Genomic DNA, 18,822 nt, shown 5'->3' with positions numbered 1-18,822 from the left:
CGCACAAAAGCACTATATATATTTTTCTATGTTAAATATATTAAAGTTATGTAACACATATAAATCTCATAGAAATACAATATTAAATATAATAATTATTTTATAAAATTAAAGGAAAACTTAAAAACTTACATCTTTACTTAATGTGGCAAGTTAAAAAACTTTTATATTAAAATCATAATAAAGTCCTATGACATTAAACTCATTACCTTACCTAAGTCAGCCGAGACTTCTAATTAAGATTGTTACAAAGTTATTTAAACACCTTTTTATGATATTTTTTATTCATTCAATGTTTTTAATTAAAATAGAAAACACAAATAATATATATTTTTTTAATTTATAGGTAGGCAGACGAGCATATGGACCACCTGATGGTATGTGGTCACCAACGCCCATAGACATTGGCATTGTAAGAAATGTTAACCATCGCTTACATCACCAATGCACCACCAACCTTGGGAACTAAGATGTCCCTTGTGCCTGTAATTACACTGATTCACTCGACCTTCAAACCGGAACACAACAATACCAAGTACTGGTGTTTTGCGGTAGAATATCTGATGAGTGGTAGTGCCTACCCAGACGAGCTTGCACAAAACCCTAGTGAGAGTATAAATAAATATTTCGAGAACACTAAATAAATATTTAATTATGCATTGAGCACCGATGCCCATGTGGAAAAGAGGTTGACTCTTTCGGCTGACACGGTCTTTCTTGTCCAAGGAGTTCAGGTAGGCTTTTACACCACGGTTCTATAAATGGTACAATAAAAAGGGCTCTTGTCTCCATTGAAGTTCTTGCTCTTATTGAGCCCCCTGGAATTAGTTGTCATGATGGCGAGCGACCTTTTGAACTGACATTGGTCCCTGGAAACGAGGATGGGCCCTGAGGGACGCAACGTTTGTTGACACACTGGCCCCGTCTCATATCAGGGAAACAATGTTAAAAGCCGGAGCTGCCGCGGAAAAAGCTGAAGCGAACAAACCTTACAAATTTTCGTCTCTTATCCCAAATTATATTTTTGTTCCGTTTGCAGTTGAAAAGTTTGGACCTTGGAGTAATAGTACAAAAACTTTCATCAAAAATATTACACGCCGTCTTATTGCCTCTACTGGTTATAGGAGGACTGGTTCATTTTTCGCACAGAAAATCGGATTGCGATTGCGAAAGGGGAAATGCTCACCATTCTCGCAGTCATGATTTTACACTATTTTTAATTGTTATTTGTGTTTATGGCTTTAATGTAAATAAATTATAAAAACAATTAATCGTGATATATTTTATCATTTTGTCAATAGGAATATTAAAATAGTAGAAATAAATTAAAATAGTAATAATATATATATATATATATATATATATATATATTTATCATGTTTTTCGTTGTTTGGTTCAAGATGCGTTGACATCAGATAAATTGTATCGTAAATATACTAATTTTTGTCTTTTGACGACTACAAAAATAGTCTTATAAAAAAGTCAAGAAGATCAAGCTTCATTAAGAATTATTATGATTTAACATCACGAAAATTAATTATCATTCTTAAACTAGTAGCTTATATTGTAGCTTAACATCACAGAAAATATATATATATATATATATATATAAAATAGTCACCGGAATAGTGAATGACTATTTTTTCATAGTACCTGTTCTAAATCTAATGCTAGGAACAAAAATAAGTTAATTAAATAATCAAGAAAATAAACTTACAGCGCATTCCGGTTCAGTAGTGTAAGATCCATTGCTAAAATATTTTTTAGGGCATTCAGACCAAGGCAACTCGGCCTGGAAGCTCTGCGCGAAGTAGAACAAACACCATGCGATTATCGAATTGTAGTACAGCGCCACGTTGAATGATACTACCGCTGAACTGATCCCGATTCCACCCAAATACGGGGACACTTGGTGCCAAACACCAATAGCACCCTTTCTCAAGCGTTGGCCAATCGCCAGTTCCAGATAAAATATCGGGATGCCCTCAATAGCTAACATCACAAAGTAGGGGATTAAAAATGCTCCACCTCCATTCTTTTGAGCCAAATACGGGAATCTCCACACGTTACCTAATCCAACGGCATATCCAACAGTTGCGAGGAGGAATGTCAACTTGCTGTCCCAAGATTCACGTTCGATTTCAACACCCTCTGGTTTGAATCCACCTCTGTCATCTCCGGAACTGGCTTTACTTGTCGGAGTTTCAGAAGAGCGCCTGTTAGGACTTGTATCTTCAAAAGCTTGATTCGTAGCACCGTACATAACATGAGTTCGATGTATCGGGTGACCATTCTCCATTGTCACCAGACGACCCCTCAGTTCCTTCATTTCCATTCTGTCCAACGAACGCTGAGCGTACAAATCCCGAGAACTCTGCCGTCTCATCAAGTGAGCCGTGTTCGCCATTTTCGATTGCTTTCAATTCCAATTCCAATATTTATATTGTACAGCACGTATTACTTTTATATTATAATTATTTATTGTCGTATGATTGTCATACCATATCTAAGCTTTAATAAGCTTCATGCTCGTTGTCGTGACACATAATAGAGAACAGTAATTGGCATATGATTAATATAGACCCCTTAATTACGTGCCGTAATTGTTCACAAATTGATTCGAATTGAATTAGGGCCATAGTTAAAAAGTTCCAGCTTAAATTTATTTGTACACGCTTTGTGGACGATTAAATAGGATCACAAGTAAATGGTTATTAAAGATTATTATAATTTCACAAAATTTGACCGAATGCCGGCCGATGAGGGTGTCGAACGTCACTGGCGGGAAACTATGGGATAAAGGGTGAGGAAACTCCCCTCTATGTGCGCATGCGTAAGAAAAGCGAGCTTTATAAAATAGGTAGCTTGGCTATGTACGTCGTATGAATGCTTCTTGTATTCCTTTTACCATTAATCTTCAACCACATACGTTTATTTTAGCTAAATCTTTCAATATAGCGAATATGTGCTATAAAGAGTTTCATCTAAGACTCTTATATTGCATCTTTTCTACTTTATAGGTTATACTTCTAAATTTAATTAAAAGACGTGATACTTAACCACTTTATATATCTACATTACTGCTACTCTTGGAATAGGACTAATAATAGAAACCATATTCAAAAATAAGACTCTATCAAAATCAAATCAATCAACAGCCAATCGTTGTCCACTGCTGAACATAGGCCTCTCCCAAGGTGCGCCAAAGCTCCCTGTCCTCCGCTTTCCGTATCATAGTCGCTCAGCGTGCTGAAGGTGGCAGGCACCAACTGGAAGACTATACTGTATACTATTATATAAATTATAAAAGAGTTTGGTGCTAGTATTATTTCATACAGGATACAATAATGGTATGCATAATTAATATATTTTTTGATTGATGAAAAAGAGTTGCTCCTGATCTACTTGCCGGTTATTCTCGTTAGAGTTTATATTCCGAACCGGTTGTCGCTTTACATAAAAATTAACCATGTAAATTAACGATTCAGAAGTGCTTGCCTAGTTGAATAAATTATATTTAAATAATATTTATTGATAAAAATTGTATTATTATTTCTGAATCTGATCAGATTCAAAAAAAGCTGAGTTCAAATTCGCCATTCTTCTCCTTCATCTCTAATTTAATTGCATAATATATTAATTAGCTTATCTCATATTTTTCGAATAAACATTAAATACATGAAAAAAATATTCAAAGATATGTAAGCTGTGATAAGTACATTCCTTTTTGCACTTGTATGTCCAAGTTTAGGTTATATTATGTTTATACTCCCCCATTAATTAGTTAGTCAGACAGTATTATTATTATTGCAATATAAGTCAGATGTCGATATAATTTCAAATGAGCTTGCAAAATTTAACTCTTATGTTGAACTATTTAAGATGTACATTGCTGGCTCATAACAAATATTGTGTCAAATTTATTTTTATTTTCTTTCATTATTATTTTAGATATTAGTCATTTTTGCATGTCGTGTAAACTTTTAATTTGTAATTATTACTGTATGTCATATTTTTTTTTTTTTTTATATGTCCGGGATGGCAAATGACTACTCCACCTGATGGTAAGTGGTAGTAGAGTCCAAACGCGACGACGGCCAGTACAGTCGGGAAGAATGTTCTGTACTAACCGTCACCGCCTTGCCGGCCCGCAAGATGCCTCTTCACGCCTCGTTTGAAGGAACCCGGGTTGTAAGAGGAGGAGAACACGTGAGCTGGTAAGGAATTCCATTTTTGGTAGTGCGACAAAGAAAGGAGTTGCCAAATTTCTTTGTGCGCGATGGAATTGATGTCACAGTTAGGCGGTGACATCGAGAACCAGCTCGCGTGGACTTAAGAAGGAAGGGGGAAGCAGGAATTAGAGAGAATAATTCCTCAGAGCACTCGCCGTGATACAGTCGATAGAAAGCACTCAGTGCTGCTATCTCGCGACGCAATTGTAAAGGTTCAAGGGTGTTTGTGACCTTTACGTCGCCAATAATGCGTACTGCACGTCGCTGCAACCGGTCCAAGGCCTCCAGTAGGTACTTAGCGGAGCCATCCCAAAGGTGCGAGCAATATTCAACGCAAGACCGTACCTGTGTTTTGTATAACAGGCACAGTTGTTGTGGCGTGAAAAAACGCCGCACCTTGTTCAGAACTCCGAGTTTCCGTGAAGCTGTTTTTATAATAGCCTCGATGTAATCCCTTGGACTAAGGTCGCAGCGAAAGTCCATCCCCAGCATGGCGATTTTGCTTTGTATCATCAGCGGTGTGCCACAGAGGGAGGGATGAGGGTAAAATGGTGACTTTTTTGCTGTGAGAGCGCATACCTGTGTTTTCTTGGCATTAAACTCAACAAGATTATCAAAACCCCATTTGGCGATGAGCTCTAACGTCCTATCGAGTTCAATGACAAGATTCTCCCGCCTCTCCTCAGTTTCCGCCCGCCCAGCCACTGCGCGTCCGTGGTATCCACCATGCACTGTACTATCATCTGCATAGCAATGTATGTTCCCAAGGGAGAGCATATCATTGATATGCAAAAGAAAGAGTGTGGGAGATAGCACAGATCCCTGGGGGACCCCAGCATTCACTACATAGAATTGAGAAGCGCAACCATCTACTAAAACACGAAGGCTACGCTTGCGTAGGAAGCTGGCAATCCAGGTGCATAGCTGAGCAGGCAGACCATATGCCGGTAGCTTGGAGAGAAGACTTCTGTGCCAGACCCTGTCGAAAGCCTTAGAGATATCGAGGCTGACAGCCAACGATTCTCCATGCTTGTCGATAGCTTCACCCCAGAGGTGTGTTACGTACGCTAGAAGATCACCTGTGGACCGTTTTGGTCGAAACCCGTACTGACGATCATTAATTAGACAGTGATCTTCTAGGTAATGGATCAGTTGGTTGTTTAGAATCCGATCCATCACCTTACAAAGTACTGAGGTGATAGCTATTGGCCGATAATTTGCCGGGTCAGACCGATCCCCTTTTTTGGGAACCGCTTGCACATTAGCTCTTCTCCAAGCCCTCGGCACACATCCCGAAGAGAGAGAAAGTTGGAACAGGCGCGTTAACACAGGAGACAGCTCCGCCGCGCACTTCTTCAGCACAATGGCTGGTATTCCATCAGGACCGCTAGCTTTCCGTATATCAAGTGATTGCAGCTCCGCACGCACATCACGTTGCCTGATTTTGATGTCAGGCATCGTGTGGCCACATGAAGGTATTGTTGGTGGCTGCGCACTACAATCATCGATCACAGAGTTGTCGGCAAAGAGTTTAGCCAGGAGGTCGGCTTTCTCCTGCGGACTGTGAGATAGCGATCCGTCCGGATTTCTGAGCGGTGGCAGCGAAGGTTGGCAGAAATTGTTTTGCACAGACTTGGTCAGACGCCAGAAGCTACGGGAGCCCCTAGGATGCGAAATAAGGTCATGACCAATCTGTACAATGCGCTGTGCATCCGCTCTCGTGTATGCCTTCCTACAGGACTTGGAATTTTTATTGTAGTTTGCTTTCAGTGAGTCAATGTTAGATGCCCCGCTAATGCAGCCGTTGATCCACGCGCGATATGCCGCCTGCTTAGATGATACAGCATCGGCACATTCACGAGTGAACCAACGGTTACGCGTGCCCCTATTGATGAGATCTGAGCTAGGAATGTAGTATTCCATTCCTAACATGATCTCATCAGCAACAGCAGCGGCACTAGCTGTCGGGTCATTCCCACTGAAGCAACGTTCCTTCCAAGGGACTGACGCATAGTATTCGCGCATACCGTCCCAATCTGCCGACTTATAGTGCCAAACGCGACGTTTGCATACAGCTGATGGCGGCAGCTTGGCCTGTGGCACTTTGGTAGATATAAGGCCGTGATCCGAAGAACCAAGTGGAGCTTGAACCACAACCTGATATTCCACCGGGTGAGAAGTCAGCAGAAGATCCAGTAGAGAAGGCGCTTGCCCATCAATGTCTGGGATCCTGGTGGGCTGATCAACCAGTTGGGTCAAGTCGTGTGTGAGAGCAAAAGCATGAGCAGTTCTTCCAGCATGGTCAGTTTTGAGGGATTTCAACCTTGATTCATGGTGAGCATTAAAATCCCCCAAAAACACCAATTCCACGTTAGGAAACTGCTCTTGCGCAGCATATTGGTAACCCTTAATTAATAAATAAGCTGATTTTCAATATTATAATATTCTAACGCTTCAAAGCGTTATTATGACGTTTTATGACGTATCAGACAATTAGCCCATCCCATATGTTTTGATTTCTTCCATACGCTTCAAGTATTTGTGGTTCGATGGCGGCAGTAATCGGGCATTGTTCCAATACGCTTGTATTGAAAATACGAAGTTGGGATGAAATTAAAGTCAAAGTCAAAAGTGAAATTAAAACAATAATAACAAAGCTAAAGTTTTGCGTTCAATTTTGTCAAAGTTGAATGAAGAAATATTTCCTTAAATAAAAATTATTTAACCAACCCGCATTGGAGCAGCGTGGTGGAATAAGCTCCGAACCCTTTCCTTAAAAAAGGAGAACTAAAGCCTCAGCCTTAGCCCAGCTGTGGGACATTCATAGGCTGTTACGTTAAAAATTATTTATATTAAAAAAAACCTTTGTATTAACTACAACAAACATTTTACTTATATTTTATTATTAACATTTTTATTTATAAAATGCAAATGCAAATATATTTATAAATTTGATTAATAGAATAATTTGAAAATAGCGCCTTCTGAAGGCTAAAAGTCTAACTTTCTCTTTACCTCTCTAGTATAAATTATAATAAATTCAGCTACGACACATTCGAAATGTATTGTTTACAATGGTTGATTCCCGTGCTTTTAATTCCGAAACCTATAAACCCGGCGTTGGTGAATACACACGTCATGTTTATGGTGTTATATCTAATCGGGTTTTTCTTAGAGAGGAAGCCGTGTACAGTGTGCAGTGTTGTCTTCCTAGCTGCCATCATTCTGTTCTGTTATAGTGGTATCGGCAATTGCCTGTTTTGGGCGAGCCAATGTGAAGGTGAGAAGTATGACACTTAGCGCTTCCCGTAAAGAGTAAGCTCCAACGTGCTCAAAGTGCAAACAAGTGTTCCTGTAACCGAAAAAAATTGTGTGACAATGTAAAATCAAATATCCATTGGATTTTAATCATTGCCACTTCTTAAAATCCATAAAAAAAATCGATACGAAATATGATATTTTTGTAAATAAAATGAATTTTATTCACAATTTGTGGTGTATGAATAAGGGAACCTGATACTGACATGTACTTATGTATTTCATTTGTTGTTTTTATTAATTATGTGATCGCAATGATTATATGGTTATTGTTAGTGATATCTGTTATCATATTGTGAATAAATATGTCGAAATTTTGCTATAACTTTTATTTGTGTCCCTACCCATTCCCTTGTGTAAAAAACTTTTATATACTTCCAAATAAATATATATATTATATTGTTAATTTCACAAAATGTATCTTATACTAGAATATATAAAACCCGTAACATTGTAATATATATAATTATCAAAAACAAATTATAATTTATTATCTTACTTGTCAATACAATTATAAATTTTATCAAGATAAGAATAGATTTAATAAAGATATAATAAAACTTATTTTTCAGCTTCTTTAATTGTCAATAGTTAATAAATACACAATTGTATGTAAATACATATTGTATATATATATTTAGAAATACCACCTTGCCCTAAGAATATATTGTTTACCATATCATAAATAGCAGATAATATTAATTACGTAGAAGCATGACTGTTAGCCTAAAAAGCCGAGATGGCCCTGTGGTAAGAACGCGTGAATCTTAACCGATGATCGTGGGTTCAAACCCAGGCAAGCACCACTGAATTTTCATGTGCTTAATTTGTGATTATAATTCATCTCGTGCTTTACGGTGAAGGAAAACATCGTGAGGAAACCTGCATGTGTCTAATTTCACTGAAATTCTGCCACATGTGAATTCTACCAACCCGCATTGGAGCAGCGTGGTGGAATAAGCTCCAAACCTTCTCCTCAAAAAGAGGAGAGGAGGCCTTTAGCCCAGCAGTGGGACATTCACAGGCTGTTACGGTTACGGTTACGGTATGACTGTTAGCACCAGTTTATCTTGATCTATAAATATTGACATTTGGCATGTATCTGTTGTGAACATCATGACTTACTAGGGCTATAAATTTAAATTAAAACATATATATTTTAACTTCATAAACGATAGAACACTATTTACAAACTATAGAATACTTTATACTTGGCTTTAACAAGCACAAAAAAAATGTAATTTGGTTTTAGCATTGTTAAAATTCTATAATTTTATTTAAATTTACTGTTAAATAAAGAGTTTTTCAATAAATATTTACTTTTTTTTCGTTAATTTAATACACCTTCATTTTATATATTTTCTTTTTTTACGGAATTACATGGTGTCAAAATGTTTCAATCATAGTATGTTTTTGTTATGCAATACTAAATAGACTGTCAAGCAAAATTATATTGACATATATTGTTCAGTACATTCTTGCATTATATAAATGATAAAATCAAGTATATCAAATAAATAGTTGTGAGATATGACAGAAGAAACAATCTATGAATTTTGCTTTAACATCATTTAATACATGACTTGCTAATCTTTAGTTTATATTAGTAGCTTCCATAGTAAAATTCAATTTTCTAATAATTTTAGACAGTGATAATACCAAGCTTGCCTTTGTATATATAAAAGATTAAAATATCAATATTAAAAATTCAAGATTTTTATCATTATCACGCACATTTGTATCAATTCACAGCAACTTATAAGGAATATAAAAATTTAAAAGTATATTGAATTTTTTGTTCAAAAAAACATAACATATAACAGAATATTTTAAAATAGAATAAATTTTAGAACATTGGGATATTGTGAATAAATGAGACAACATAAATTTGTTAAGTTATTATATATTAGCTGGTTACAAGATGGTATCTTTGACGGTTTTGATGTTTAACATTATAAATTGGATTGATACATATAGCACTTAACCTAATGAAGATTCTCCTGACCCTGAAACAAGAAAAAAATAAATATTATTAGTTATATTGTATCATAAGGAGAATGCCAGACAACAGCCAACACTTCGCTGAATGGTTCAGGTCATTTTGTCATAGCCGTTGATGTCAGATTTTAAAACAACTGAATAAATATTTAAAAAAAAACAATTATTGACATGTGTATGGAGGTGATATGTCGCATTTTTAAATTTTGAATTTGTTACATGAATAAACATTTTAAGTCACTATACACATGGGTATGGATACCTCTAGCTTACAACTTTAAGAACTGTAAACATAATGAATGCATGTTTGTACACGAATTAGTAATTAAATGAAAAACATAGAACTGCCAATTACTTAAAATCATCTTTTTGTTTTTTAACTCTTACCATTTATGTCTTCAGTTATAATAGTTGGTTAAGAAAATATTTTCAAAAATTTGTTTAAGCACTTGTTTTGTTATTGTTGTTGTGTCTTATTCAAGTTAGCCTATTAAGCATTAACTGGGTAAATCTAACTAGACGTAAATTTCTAAGTGAGCCAAAAATCAAATGTAAAACTGATGAGAGGTTATCTTCATATACAGTTTTTCTATTCTAAAGAATACGCAGTAACACTTCATTACCGTTTATCTTAGTCTTCTAGCTTCACGCTCAGACACGAGGGAATCAGATTGTCTCCTTTGCACGCGACCAGTTTCTCTAATTCGACGATACACACCAATAAAGACACTATTGTCAGGTGTCCGGCGATCCGGAAATCGACGATTATACTCACGACGAGCAGCTGCGGCGTCACCGTTACAATATCCATAGCAAAATAAGATGTCAGCGTATTCCTCATTAGAGTACGGACGACGAGAAGAATTTTGTTCTGCAGCCATAATAGTCCTTTTTACGCGCCAAGTTATCATAAACACAAATCACAAATTCCTTTTAGCTAGCCGAGTCACGAAGTTGTAAGAAACAGAGTCCAGTAAACGAAGCGGTTTTTTTCAAAAATTTAAGAGATCAATATTCACTAAAGCGCGTTCACACTATACGAGCAGTGCAAGTACAGTGAGTATTATGTACCCCGACAAGGTTTTATTACTCTTATTCCTAAAAGAAATGAGATAAAAGGAAATTAGAAAAAATGACGGTAAATTCAAAGGAATTGATAATAGTATTCCACAAACAGCTCTGGTTTATCTCTCCTTTTTTACCTATTACCCCTATTAAAAATAATCTTTAACTACTTTGCATTGAGGTCCTTTTGTCTTTGATCCAGATTTAATTTCTTAACAATAGCATTTCTTAGAATTTCCTACCTGGTCTCTTTGTTATCTAATTTTCTCCTGAGTTTATGATTGTTACTGTACTTTTTATGTACCGATGGATAGCTAAGGAAACGCAGATGTTTTTAAAATGATCCGCACGATAAGAGCCATAGTGATTTTTACAAAAAAATTGCGAGTAGCTTAAAGAATCAAAATTAAAAATCGAAAAGTTGTACAGTTTTGGATCTGTAATTTAAAAATGCTGGAAGATTGTTTTTGTTTTATAACTGGTTATTATTAACTAGGATGTACCCTAGCAAGAAATACAAAAAAAAATAGGGAAAATACGTTGATTTTTTTTTTATTGAATTTTAGAATCTTAAACATCCTTTAAATAAAAAAAATATTAAAAAATTAATAACTCGAAAACGATACACTTTTGCATAAGCATTTTGGGGGTCATTTGATAGCTATTGTCCTGAACTATAACCCTTTAAAAGGATCGTGACATATTACCCTGTAACCCTATTATATATCATAGTAATTTTATCAAAACCAAAATTATCTGCATTAATTAATATTTGCACACCATTTCGATTTCCAATTAAATAATGACAGTAAAACAGTTATAATAACTATTTTGTTTTTTTTTTCGAAAATAATATATAAATTGTAACCTAAAACCTTGTATGACTATTTTAATCAATAGATTCTGATTATATAAAAAGTTTGACTATTATAATTCTTAAACTCTAAATAACTAATAATAAGTAAAACTACTAAGATATTTCTTTGTACTATGGAACATATTATTTAGTAATAAGGCAACATTATATAATTATTTGACTCGCAGTCTCATAGTCAGTGATGCCAACTTGGGGGTATTCCCCCAAATTTGGGGGAATGAAGATGTCCAGGGGTTTTTTAGAGGGTACATTTATGTAGGGGGTTTTTCTAGGGGGTCTATTATTCAAGTTTTTTTTTCCTTAAAAAAACGCACGTCTTTATACAATTTATATTAAGCACGAACGCAACCAACAAACTAAACGAAATATAAACTCCAAGCGTGGCTATAACTGAAATATTAAAAAACTATAAAATATTGAGATTGAAATAATAGCTCAACGGTCAGCGTGCTTGTACACCACGTGGGAGGCCCGGGCTTCGATATCTGGACACTGAATGAAAAATATAAATCCTTTAAGTTCATTTTTATCATCATTAATATTATTAGGTCATTAATTAATGTATGTAAATGTGTAAAACGCACCTGCATAAATACCACCGGTATTTTATACTACTTGAATGTATTTTTAATTTGTATTTGAAATTACCTCTCAAACCGAGTGTACAACAAATTTAGGGGTTCTTATTCCATATTTAGGGGAATTTGGCCCTAGGGGGAATATTCTATAGGAGTTGGCATTACTGCTCGTAGTCGTAGCTTGGAATATGGCTAAATGTTTTTCAAATTGTCACTGTCAAAATAAATGTCGACATTCAGAATATTAAATTAATACCTTGACATTATTTAGCTGGTCGACTATGATATCATTCAAAACATGTCGATTTCTACACTGAAAGTCAAAGTTTGTGTTGTTAAGACGCAGAAAAGTTAATATATTAAATTCAGCTACGACACATTCGAAATGTATTGTTTACAATGGTTGATTCCCGTGCTTTTAATTCCGAAACCTATAAACCCGGCGTTGGTGAATACACACGTCATGTTTATGGTGTTATATCTAATCGGGTTTTTCTTAGAGAGGAAGCCGTGTACAGTGTGCAGTGTTGTCTTCCTAGCTGCCATCATTCTGTTCTGTTATAGTGGTATCGGCAATTGCCTGTTTTGGGCGAGCCAATGTGAAGGTGAGAAGTATGACACTTAGCGCTTCCCGTAAAGAGTAAGCTCCAACGTGCTCAAAGTGCAAACAAGTGTTCCTGTAACCGAAAAAAATTGTGTGACAATGTAAAATCAAATATCCATTGGATTTTAATCATTGCCACTTCTTAAAATCCATAAAAAAAATCGATACGAAATATGATATTTTTGTAAATAAAATGAATTTTATTTACAATTTGTGGTGTATGAATAAGGGAGCCTGATACTGACATGTACTTATGTATTTCATTTGTTGTTTTTATTAATTATGTGATCGCAATGATTATATGGTTATTGTTAGTGATATCTGTTATCATATTGTGAATAAATATGTCGAAATTTTGCTATAACTTTTATTTGTGTCCCTACCCATTCCCTTGTGTAAAAAACTTTTATATACTTCCAAATAAATATATATATTATATTGTTAATTTCACAAAATGTATCTTATACTAGAATATATAAAACCCGTAACATTGTAATATATATAATTATCAAAAACAAATTATAATTTATTATCTTACTTGTCAATACAATTATAAATTTTATCAAGATAAGAATAGATTTAATAAAGATATAATAAAACTTATTTTTCAGCTTCTTTAATTGTCAATAGTTAATAAATACACAATTGTATGTAAATACATATTGTATATATATATTTAGAAATACCACCTTGCCCTAAGAATATATTGTTTACCATATCATAAATAGCAGATAATATTAATTACGTAGAAGCATGACTGTTAGCACTAGTTTATCTTGATCTATAAATATTGACATTTGGCATGTATCTGTTGTGAACATCATGACTTACTAGGGCTATAAATTTAAATTAAAACATATATATTTTAACTTCATAAACGATAGAACACTATTTACAAACTATAGAATACTTTATACTTGGCTTTAACAAGCACAAAAAAAATGTAATTTGGTTTTAGCATTGTTAAAATTCTATAATTTTATTTAAATTTACTGTTAAATAAAGAGTTTTTCAATAAATATTTACTTTTTTTTCGTTAATTTAATACACCTTCATTTTATATATTTTCTTTTTTTACGGAATTACATGGTGTCAAAATGTTTCAATCATAGTATGTTTTTGTTATGCAATACTAAATAGACTGTCAAGCAAAATTATATTGACACATTATATTGTTCAGTACATTCTTGCATTATATAAATGATAAAATCAAGTATATCAAATAAATAGTTGTGAGATATGACAGAAGAAACAATCTATGAATTTTGCTTTAACATCATTTAATACATGACTTCTGATCTTTAGTTTATATTAGTAGCTTCCATAGTAAAATTCAATTTTCTAATAATTTTAGACAGTGATAATACCAAGCTTGCCTTTGTATATATAAAAGATTAAAATATCAATATTAAAAATTCAAGATTTTTATCATTATCACGCACATTTGTATCAATTCACAGCAACTTATAAGGAATATAAAAATTTAAAAGTATATTGAATTCTTTGTTCAAAAAAACATAACATATAACAGAATATTTTAAATAGAATAAATTTTAGAACATTGGGATATTGTGAATAAATGAGACAACATAAATTTGTTAAGTTATTATATATTAGCTGGTTACAAGATGGTATCTTTGACGGTTTTGATGTTTAACATTATAAATTGGATTGATACATATAGCACTTAACCTAATGAAGATTCTCCTGACCCTGAAACAAGAAAAAAATAAATATTATTAGTTATATTGTATCATAAGGAGAATGTCCGACAACAGCCAACACTTCGCTGAATGGTTCAGGTCATTTTGTCATAGCCGTTGATGTCAGATTTTAAAACAACTGAATAAATATTTAAAAAAAAAACAATTATTGACATGTGTATGGAGGTGATATGTCGCATTTTTAAATTTTGAATTTGTTACATGAATAAACATTTTAAGTCACTATACACATGGGTATGGATACCTCTAGCTTACAACTTTAAGAACTGTAAACATAATGAATGAATGATTGTACACGAATTAGTAATCAAATGAAAAACATAGAACTGCCAATTACTTAAAATCATCTTTTTGTTTTTTAACTCTTTCCAGTTATGTCTTCAGTTATAATAGTTGGTTAAGAAAATATTTTCAAAAATTTGTTTAAGCACTTGTTTTGTTATTGTTGTTGTGTCTTATTCAAGTTAGCCTATTAAGCATTAACTGGGTAAATCTAACTAGACGTAAATTTCTAAGTGAGCCAAAAATCAAATGTAAAACTGATGAGAGGTTATCTTCATATACAGTTTTTCTATTCTAAAGAATACGCAGTAACACTTCATTACCGTTTATCTTAGTCTTCTAGCTTCACGCTCAGACTCGAGGAGTGTCAGGATATCTCCATCACGGACCGGTCCCTTCACGTTTCTGATGATTTGACGACTGGTTTCTCCGATGAACTCTACTTTTACTTGAGTACATTGTCCTTGGGATCCAGTACGACCCAGAACTTTTACAACGCGGGCAAGAACGTTGGGTTTGTCCATTTTTTTTCTAGAATATAGATATCGAGCGTATTAAGAAAAATACACGTGCAACGCAACGAGCGTTTACGAAAAAGGACTTGACACAGATTAAAAATTTCAACAATAATTTTATCGGTTAAGTGTTGTGCCTTACATGATTGCAGTATAAGCAGTGTCAAATGTGTAAAATCGGATAAAATACTTCAATTTATATTTATAAAATATAAATAATGGCTCACGCATAACTGCAGCTAAAAAGCTGGCATGTGCTATAATGTTTTATACACGTTTAAAAAAAACAGCTCAAATACCTAAATTTACTAGTTTTATTTTTTGCTAATTATCTATAATCTATTAAGATTTAATATACATATTATTTATTAATAATTATTAGTAAAAATAAATAAAGATAAAGATGTTCATTATTATGTATATTATTCTGTATCATTTACTTACAGTAAATTACTATAAGGTATTTCCTGTGCTTTCCAGATCATGCAAAAATGTCTGTCTGTCTAGGAAAAGAATCTACCTTAACTTTGCAGATTTCTAAAAACAAAATATGCCTATCTAGTATCTACAAATTAATCTTAAGTCATTAGTCCTGTTTATTGATACGACGGTCCAGTTGGTGTGGTTGGTAGATACTTGCCTTTCACGCCGAAGGTTGTGGATTCGATTCCCACCCCGGACAGACATTTGTGTGCATGTATGTCTGTTTGTCCTGAGGTCTGGGTGTAATTGTTTATATAAGTATGTATTTACAAAGGAAAAGTAGTATATGTAGTATATCATATTTATCCGTGCAGTGACGGAGAAAGAATACATTTCACTGCCCCTCTCTTTCCCATGGGTGTCGTAAGAGGCGACTAAGGGATATCTGAGCGACCATCTGCTCATCTGGTGGTAGGATGCTAACATCCGCCTGGCTTGTTACCACCGTACGCATGGTGAAAAACTCGTGAAGTGGCTTGCGTTTCGAGGTCAGCCAGCGTACAGCCAGAGCCCGAGCGAGTATTGCCGCGATGGGTGTTGGTCCGGTTGGAGACGGCTGTTGAACCAATGCCGGGGGAAACTGTATTGACCTGCCGGTCAGGGAGACCCGAAGACACGGCTGTTCCGCTGGCCGCCCGTGGCATAGTACAAGGGCCCGAGCGTGCCTAACCAGCTCGTGAGGCTGCCCCACCAGGCCACGCATAATCTCGGGGTGGACCGTCGTGCCGGTTGGTGACCGGTAGGTGGGGTCCCGGCGGCCACTTCCGGGGGGGTTCGGGGGCCCTTCCGTCCGGCGGGTCAGTGTATTTTTCCTTTTGGCAACCACTTGGGGAAACACGCCTCCACACTTTGCCCATCCCTATCGTGGCAATACATCGCTCGCTTCACGTCTCTTTTCCATTTAATTTCTCCCAAATGGCGCAACAAAAAAGAAATAACGGTCGTACAGCGGTGCTCACCCCCACCATACCCTCGCTGTTTGAGGTCGAGTTCTCTAACATCCGAGGACTCCACACTAACCTCAACGCTGTCCACCACCATCTCGAGACAGCACGGCCAGCAATGTTGTTTCTCACGGAGACACAAATACACCGTCCTGCCGATACCAGCTACCTTAATTATCCCGGCTACACGCTTGAAGAATCCTTCAAAGCGAAAGCCGGAGTATGCTATTCGTCAGGACGGATGTTTGCTGTCACCGACTGCGCTGCTTGGAGGACCCCTCCTTCTCCATGTTGGTGGTACGTGTGGACCTGGTTCGTCAGAGCCGAGTCTACGTGTGCCTCTACAGATCCCACAATGGTGACTTGGAGACAAGCCGATTATTTGACCATCTTAGTCGGGTGGCAGATGCTGCGCAAGAGCAATTTCCTAACGCGGAATTGGTGTTTTTAGGGGATTTTAATGCTCACCACGAATCCTGGTTGAAATCCCTCAAAACTGACCATGCTGGAAGGACTGCTCATGCTTTTGCTCTCACACATGACTTGACCCAACTGGTTGATCAGCCCACCAGGATCCCAGACATTGATGGGCAAGCACCTTCTCTACTGGACCTTCTGCTGACTTCTCACCCGGTGGAATATCAGGTTGTGGTTCAGGCTCCTCTTGGCTCTTCGGATCACAGCCTTGTTTCTACCAGAGTGCCACAGGCCAAGCTGCCGCCACTAGCGGTATGCAAACGTCGCGTTTGGCACTATAAGTCGGCGGATTGGGACGGTATGCGCGATTACTATGCGTTGGTCCCTTGGAAGGAACGTTGCTTCAGTGGGAATGACCCGACAGCTAGTGCCGCTGCTGTTGCTGGCGAGATCATGCTGGGAATGGAATACTACATTCCTAGCTCAGATCTCGTCAGTAGGAGTACGCGTAACCGTTGGTTCACTCGTGAATGTGCCGATGCTGTATCAGCTAAGCAGGCGGCATATCGCAAGTGGATCAACGGCTGCATTAGCGGGGCATCTAACATTGACTCACTGAAAGCAAACTATAATAAAAATTCCAAGTCCTGTAGAAAGGCATACACGAGAGCGGATGCACAGCGCATTGTACAGATTGGTCATGACCTTGTTTCGCATCCTAGGGGCTCCCGTAGCTTCTGGCGTCTGACCAAGTCTGTGCAAAACAATTTCTGCCAACCTTCGCTACCACCGCTCAGAAATCCGGACGGATCGCTAGCTCACAGTACGCAAGAGCAAGCTGATCTCCTGGCTAAACTCTTTGCCGACAATTCCGTCATCGATGATTGTAGTGCACTGCCACCTACAATACCTGCATGTGGCCATACGATGCCTGACATTAAAATCAGGCAACGTGATGTGCGTGCGGAGCTGCAATCACTTGATGTACGGAAAGCTAGCGGTCCCGATGGAATACCAGCCATAGTGCTGAAGAAGTGCGCAGCGGAGCTGTATCCTGTGTTAACGCGCCTGTTCCAACTTTCTCTCTCTTCGGGAAGTGTGCCGGAGTCTTGGAGAAGAGCTAATGTGCAAGCGGTTCCCAAAAAAGGGGATCGGTCTGGCCCGGCAAATTATCGGCCAATAGCTATCACCTCAGTACTTTGTAAGGTGATGGAACGGATTTTAAACAACCAACTGATCCATTACCTAGAAGATCACTGTCTAATTAATGATCGTCAGTACGTGTTTCGACCAAAACGGTCCACAGGTGATCTTCTAGCGTACGTAACACACCTCTGAGGTGAAGCTATCGACAAGCATGGAGAATCGTTGGCTGTCAGCCTCGATATCTCCAAGGCTTTCGACAGGGTCTGGTACAGAAGTCTTCTCTCCAAGCTACCGGCATATGGTCTGCCTGCTCAGCTATGCACCTGGATTGCCAGCTTCCTACACAAGCGTAGCCTTCGTGTTTTAGTAGATGGTTGCGCTTCACAATTCTATGTAGTGAATGCTGGGGTCCCCCAGGGATCTGTGCTATCTCCCACACTCTTTCTTTTGCATATCAATGATATGCTCTCCCTTGGGAACATACATTGCTATGCAGATGATAGTACAGTGCATGGTGGATACCACGGACGCGCAGTGGCTGGGCGGGCGGAAACTGAGGAGAGGCGGGAGAATCTTGTCATTGAACTCGATAGGACGTTAGATCTCATCGCCAAATGGGGCTCTGATAATCTTGTTGAG

The 18,822-nt window shown here is 36.8% G+C and overlaps 3 protein-coding genes across 5 annotated transcripts in view; 1 reads left to right on the top strand and 2 right to left on the bottom strand.

Annotated features, from left to right (window-relative positions):
• LOC126774291 (sodium-dependent neutral amino acid transporter B(0)AT3) overlaps nt 1–2,599 on the bottom strand; it is a 41,839-nt gene extending 39,240 nt beyond the window's left edge. Inside the window, exon 1 of the mRNA XM_050495742.1 lies at nt 1,718–2,599. Within this exon, the coding sequence (XP_050351699.1) occupies nt 1,718–2,407 (690 nt within the window). The 5' untranslated portion in view covers nt 2,408–2,599. The remainder of the gene's footprint in view (nt 1–1,717) is intronic.
• A 6,838-nt stretch (nt 2,600–9,437) lies between these two features.
• On the bottom strand, nt 9,438–15,293 carry LOC126774358 (40S ribosomal protein S28). 3 transcript variants are annotated; one of them, XR_007669800.1, is made up of 2 exons: nt 10,172–10,566; nt 9,438–9,556 (listed from the first exon to the last, which is right to left on the bottom strand). XR_007669800.1 is itself a non-coding variant. In XM_050495848.1 (2 exons), the coding sequence occupies exon 1, from the start codon at nt 15,200–15,202 to the stop codon at nt 15,005–15,007; it is 198 nt and encodes a 65-aa protein (XP_050351805.1). In that variant the 5' UTR covers nt 15,203–15,293; the 3' UTR covers nt 9,438–9,556; nt 15,002–15,004. The 3 variants fall into 3 exon arrangements, 2 of the variants coding, with proteins under 2 accessions (XP_050351805.1, XP_050351804.1); XM_050495848.1 differs by lacking the exon at nt 10,172–10,566 and adding an exon at nt 15,002–15,293; XM_050495847.1 differs by lacking the exons at nt 9,438–9,556; nt 10,172–10,566 and adding exons at nt 14,267–14,385; nt 15,002–15,293.
• LOC126774357 (bladder cancer-associated protein) lies at nt 12,255–13,029 on the top strand. Its single transcript, XM_050495846.1, has one exon. It carries the CDS (start codon nt 12,454–12,456, stop codon nt 12,691–12,693), a length of 240 nt encoding a protein of 79 aa, XP_050351803.1. The 5' UTR covers nt 12,255–12,453; the 3' UTR covers nt 12,694–13,029.
• Nucleotides 15,294–18,822: the final 3,529 nt, after the last annotated feature.

Source organism: Nymphalis io, chromosome 16 (genome assembly GCF_905147045.1).
Source record: "Nymphalis io chromosome 16, ilAglIoxx1.1, whole genome shotgun sequence".
In the NCBI taxonomy this organism is placed as follows: domain Eukaryota; kingdom Metazoa; phylum Arthropoda; class Insecta; order Lepidoptera; family Nymphalidae; genus Nymphalis; species Nymphalis io.
The sequence above is the reverse complement of the archived record's forward strand: the minus strand, read 5'-3'. Positions and strand labels throughout refer to the sequence as shown.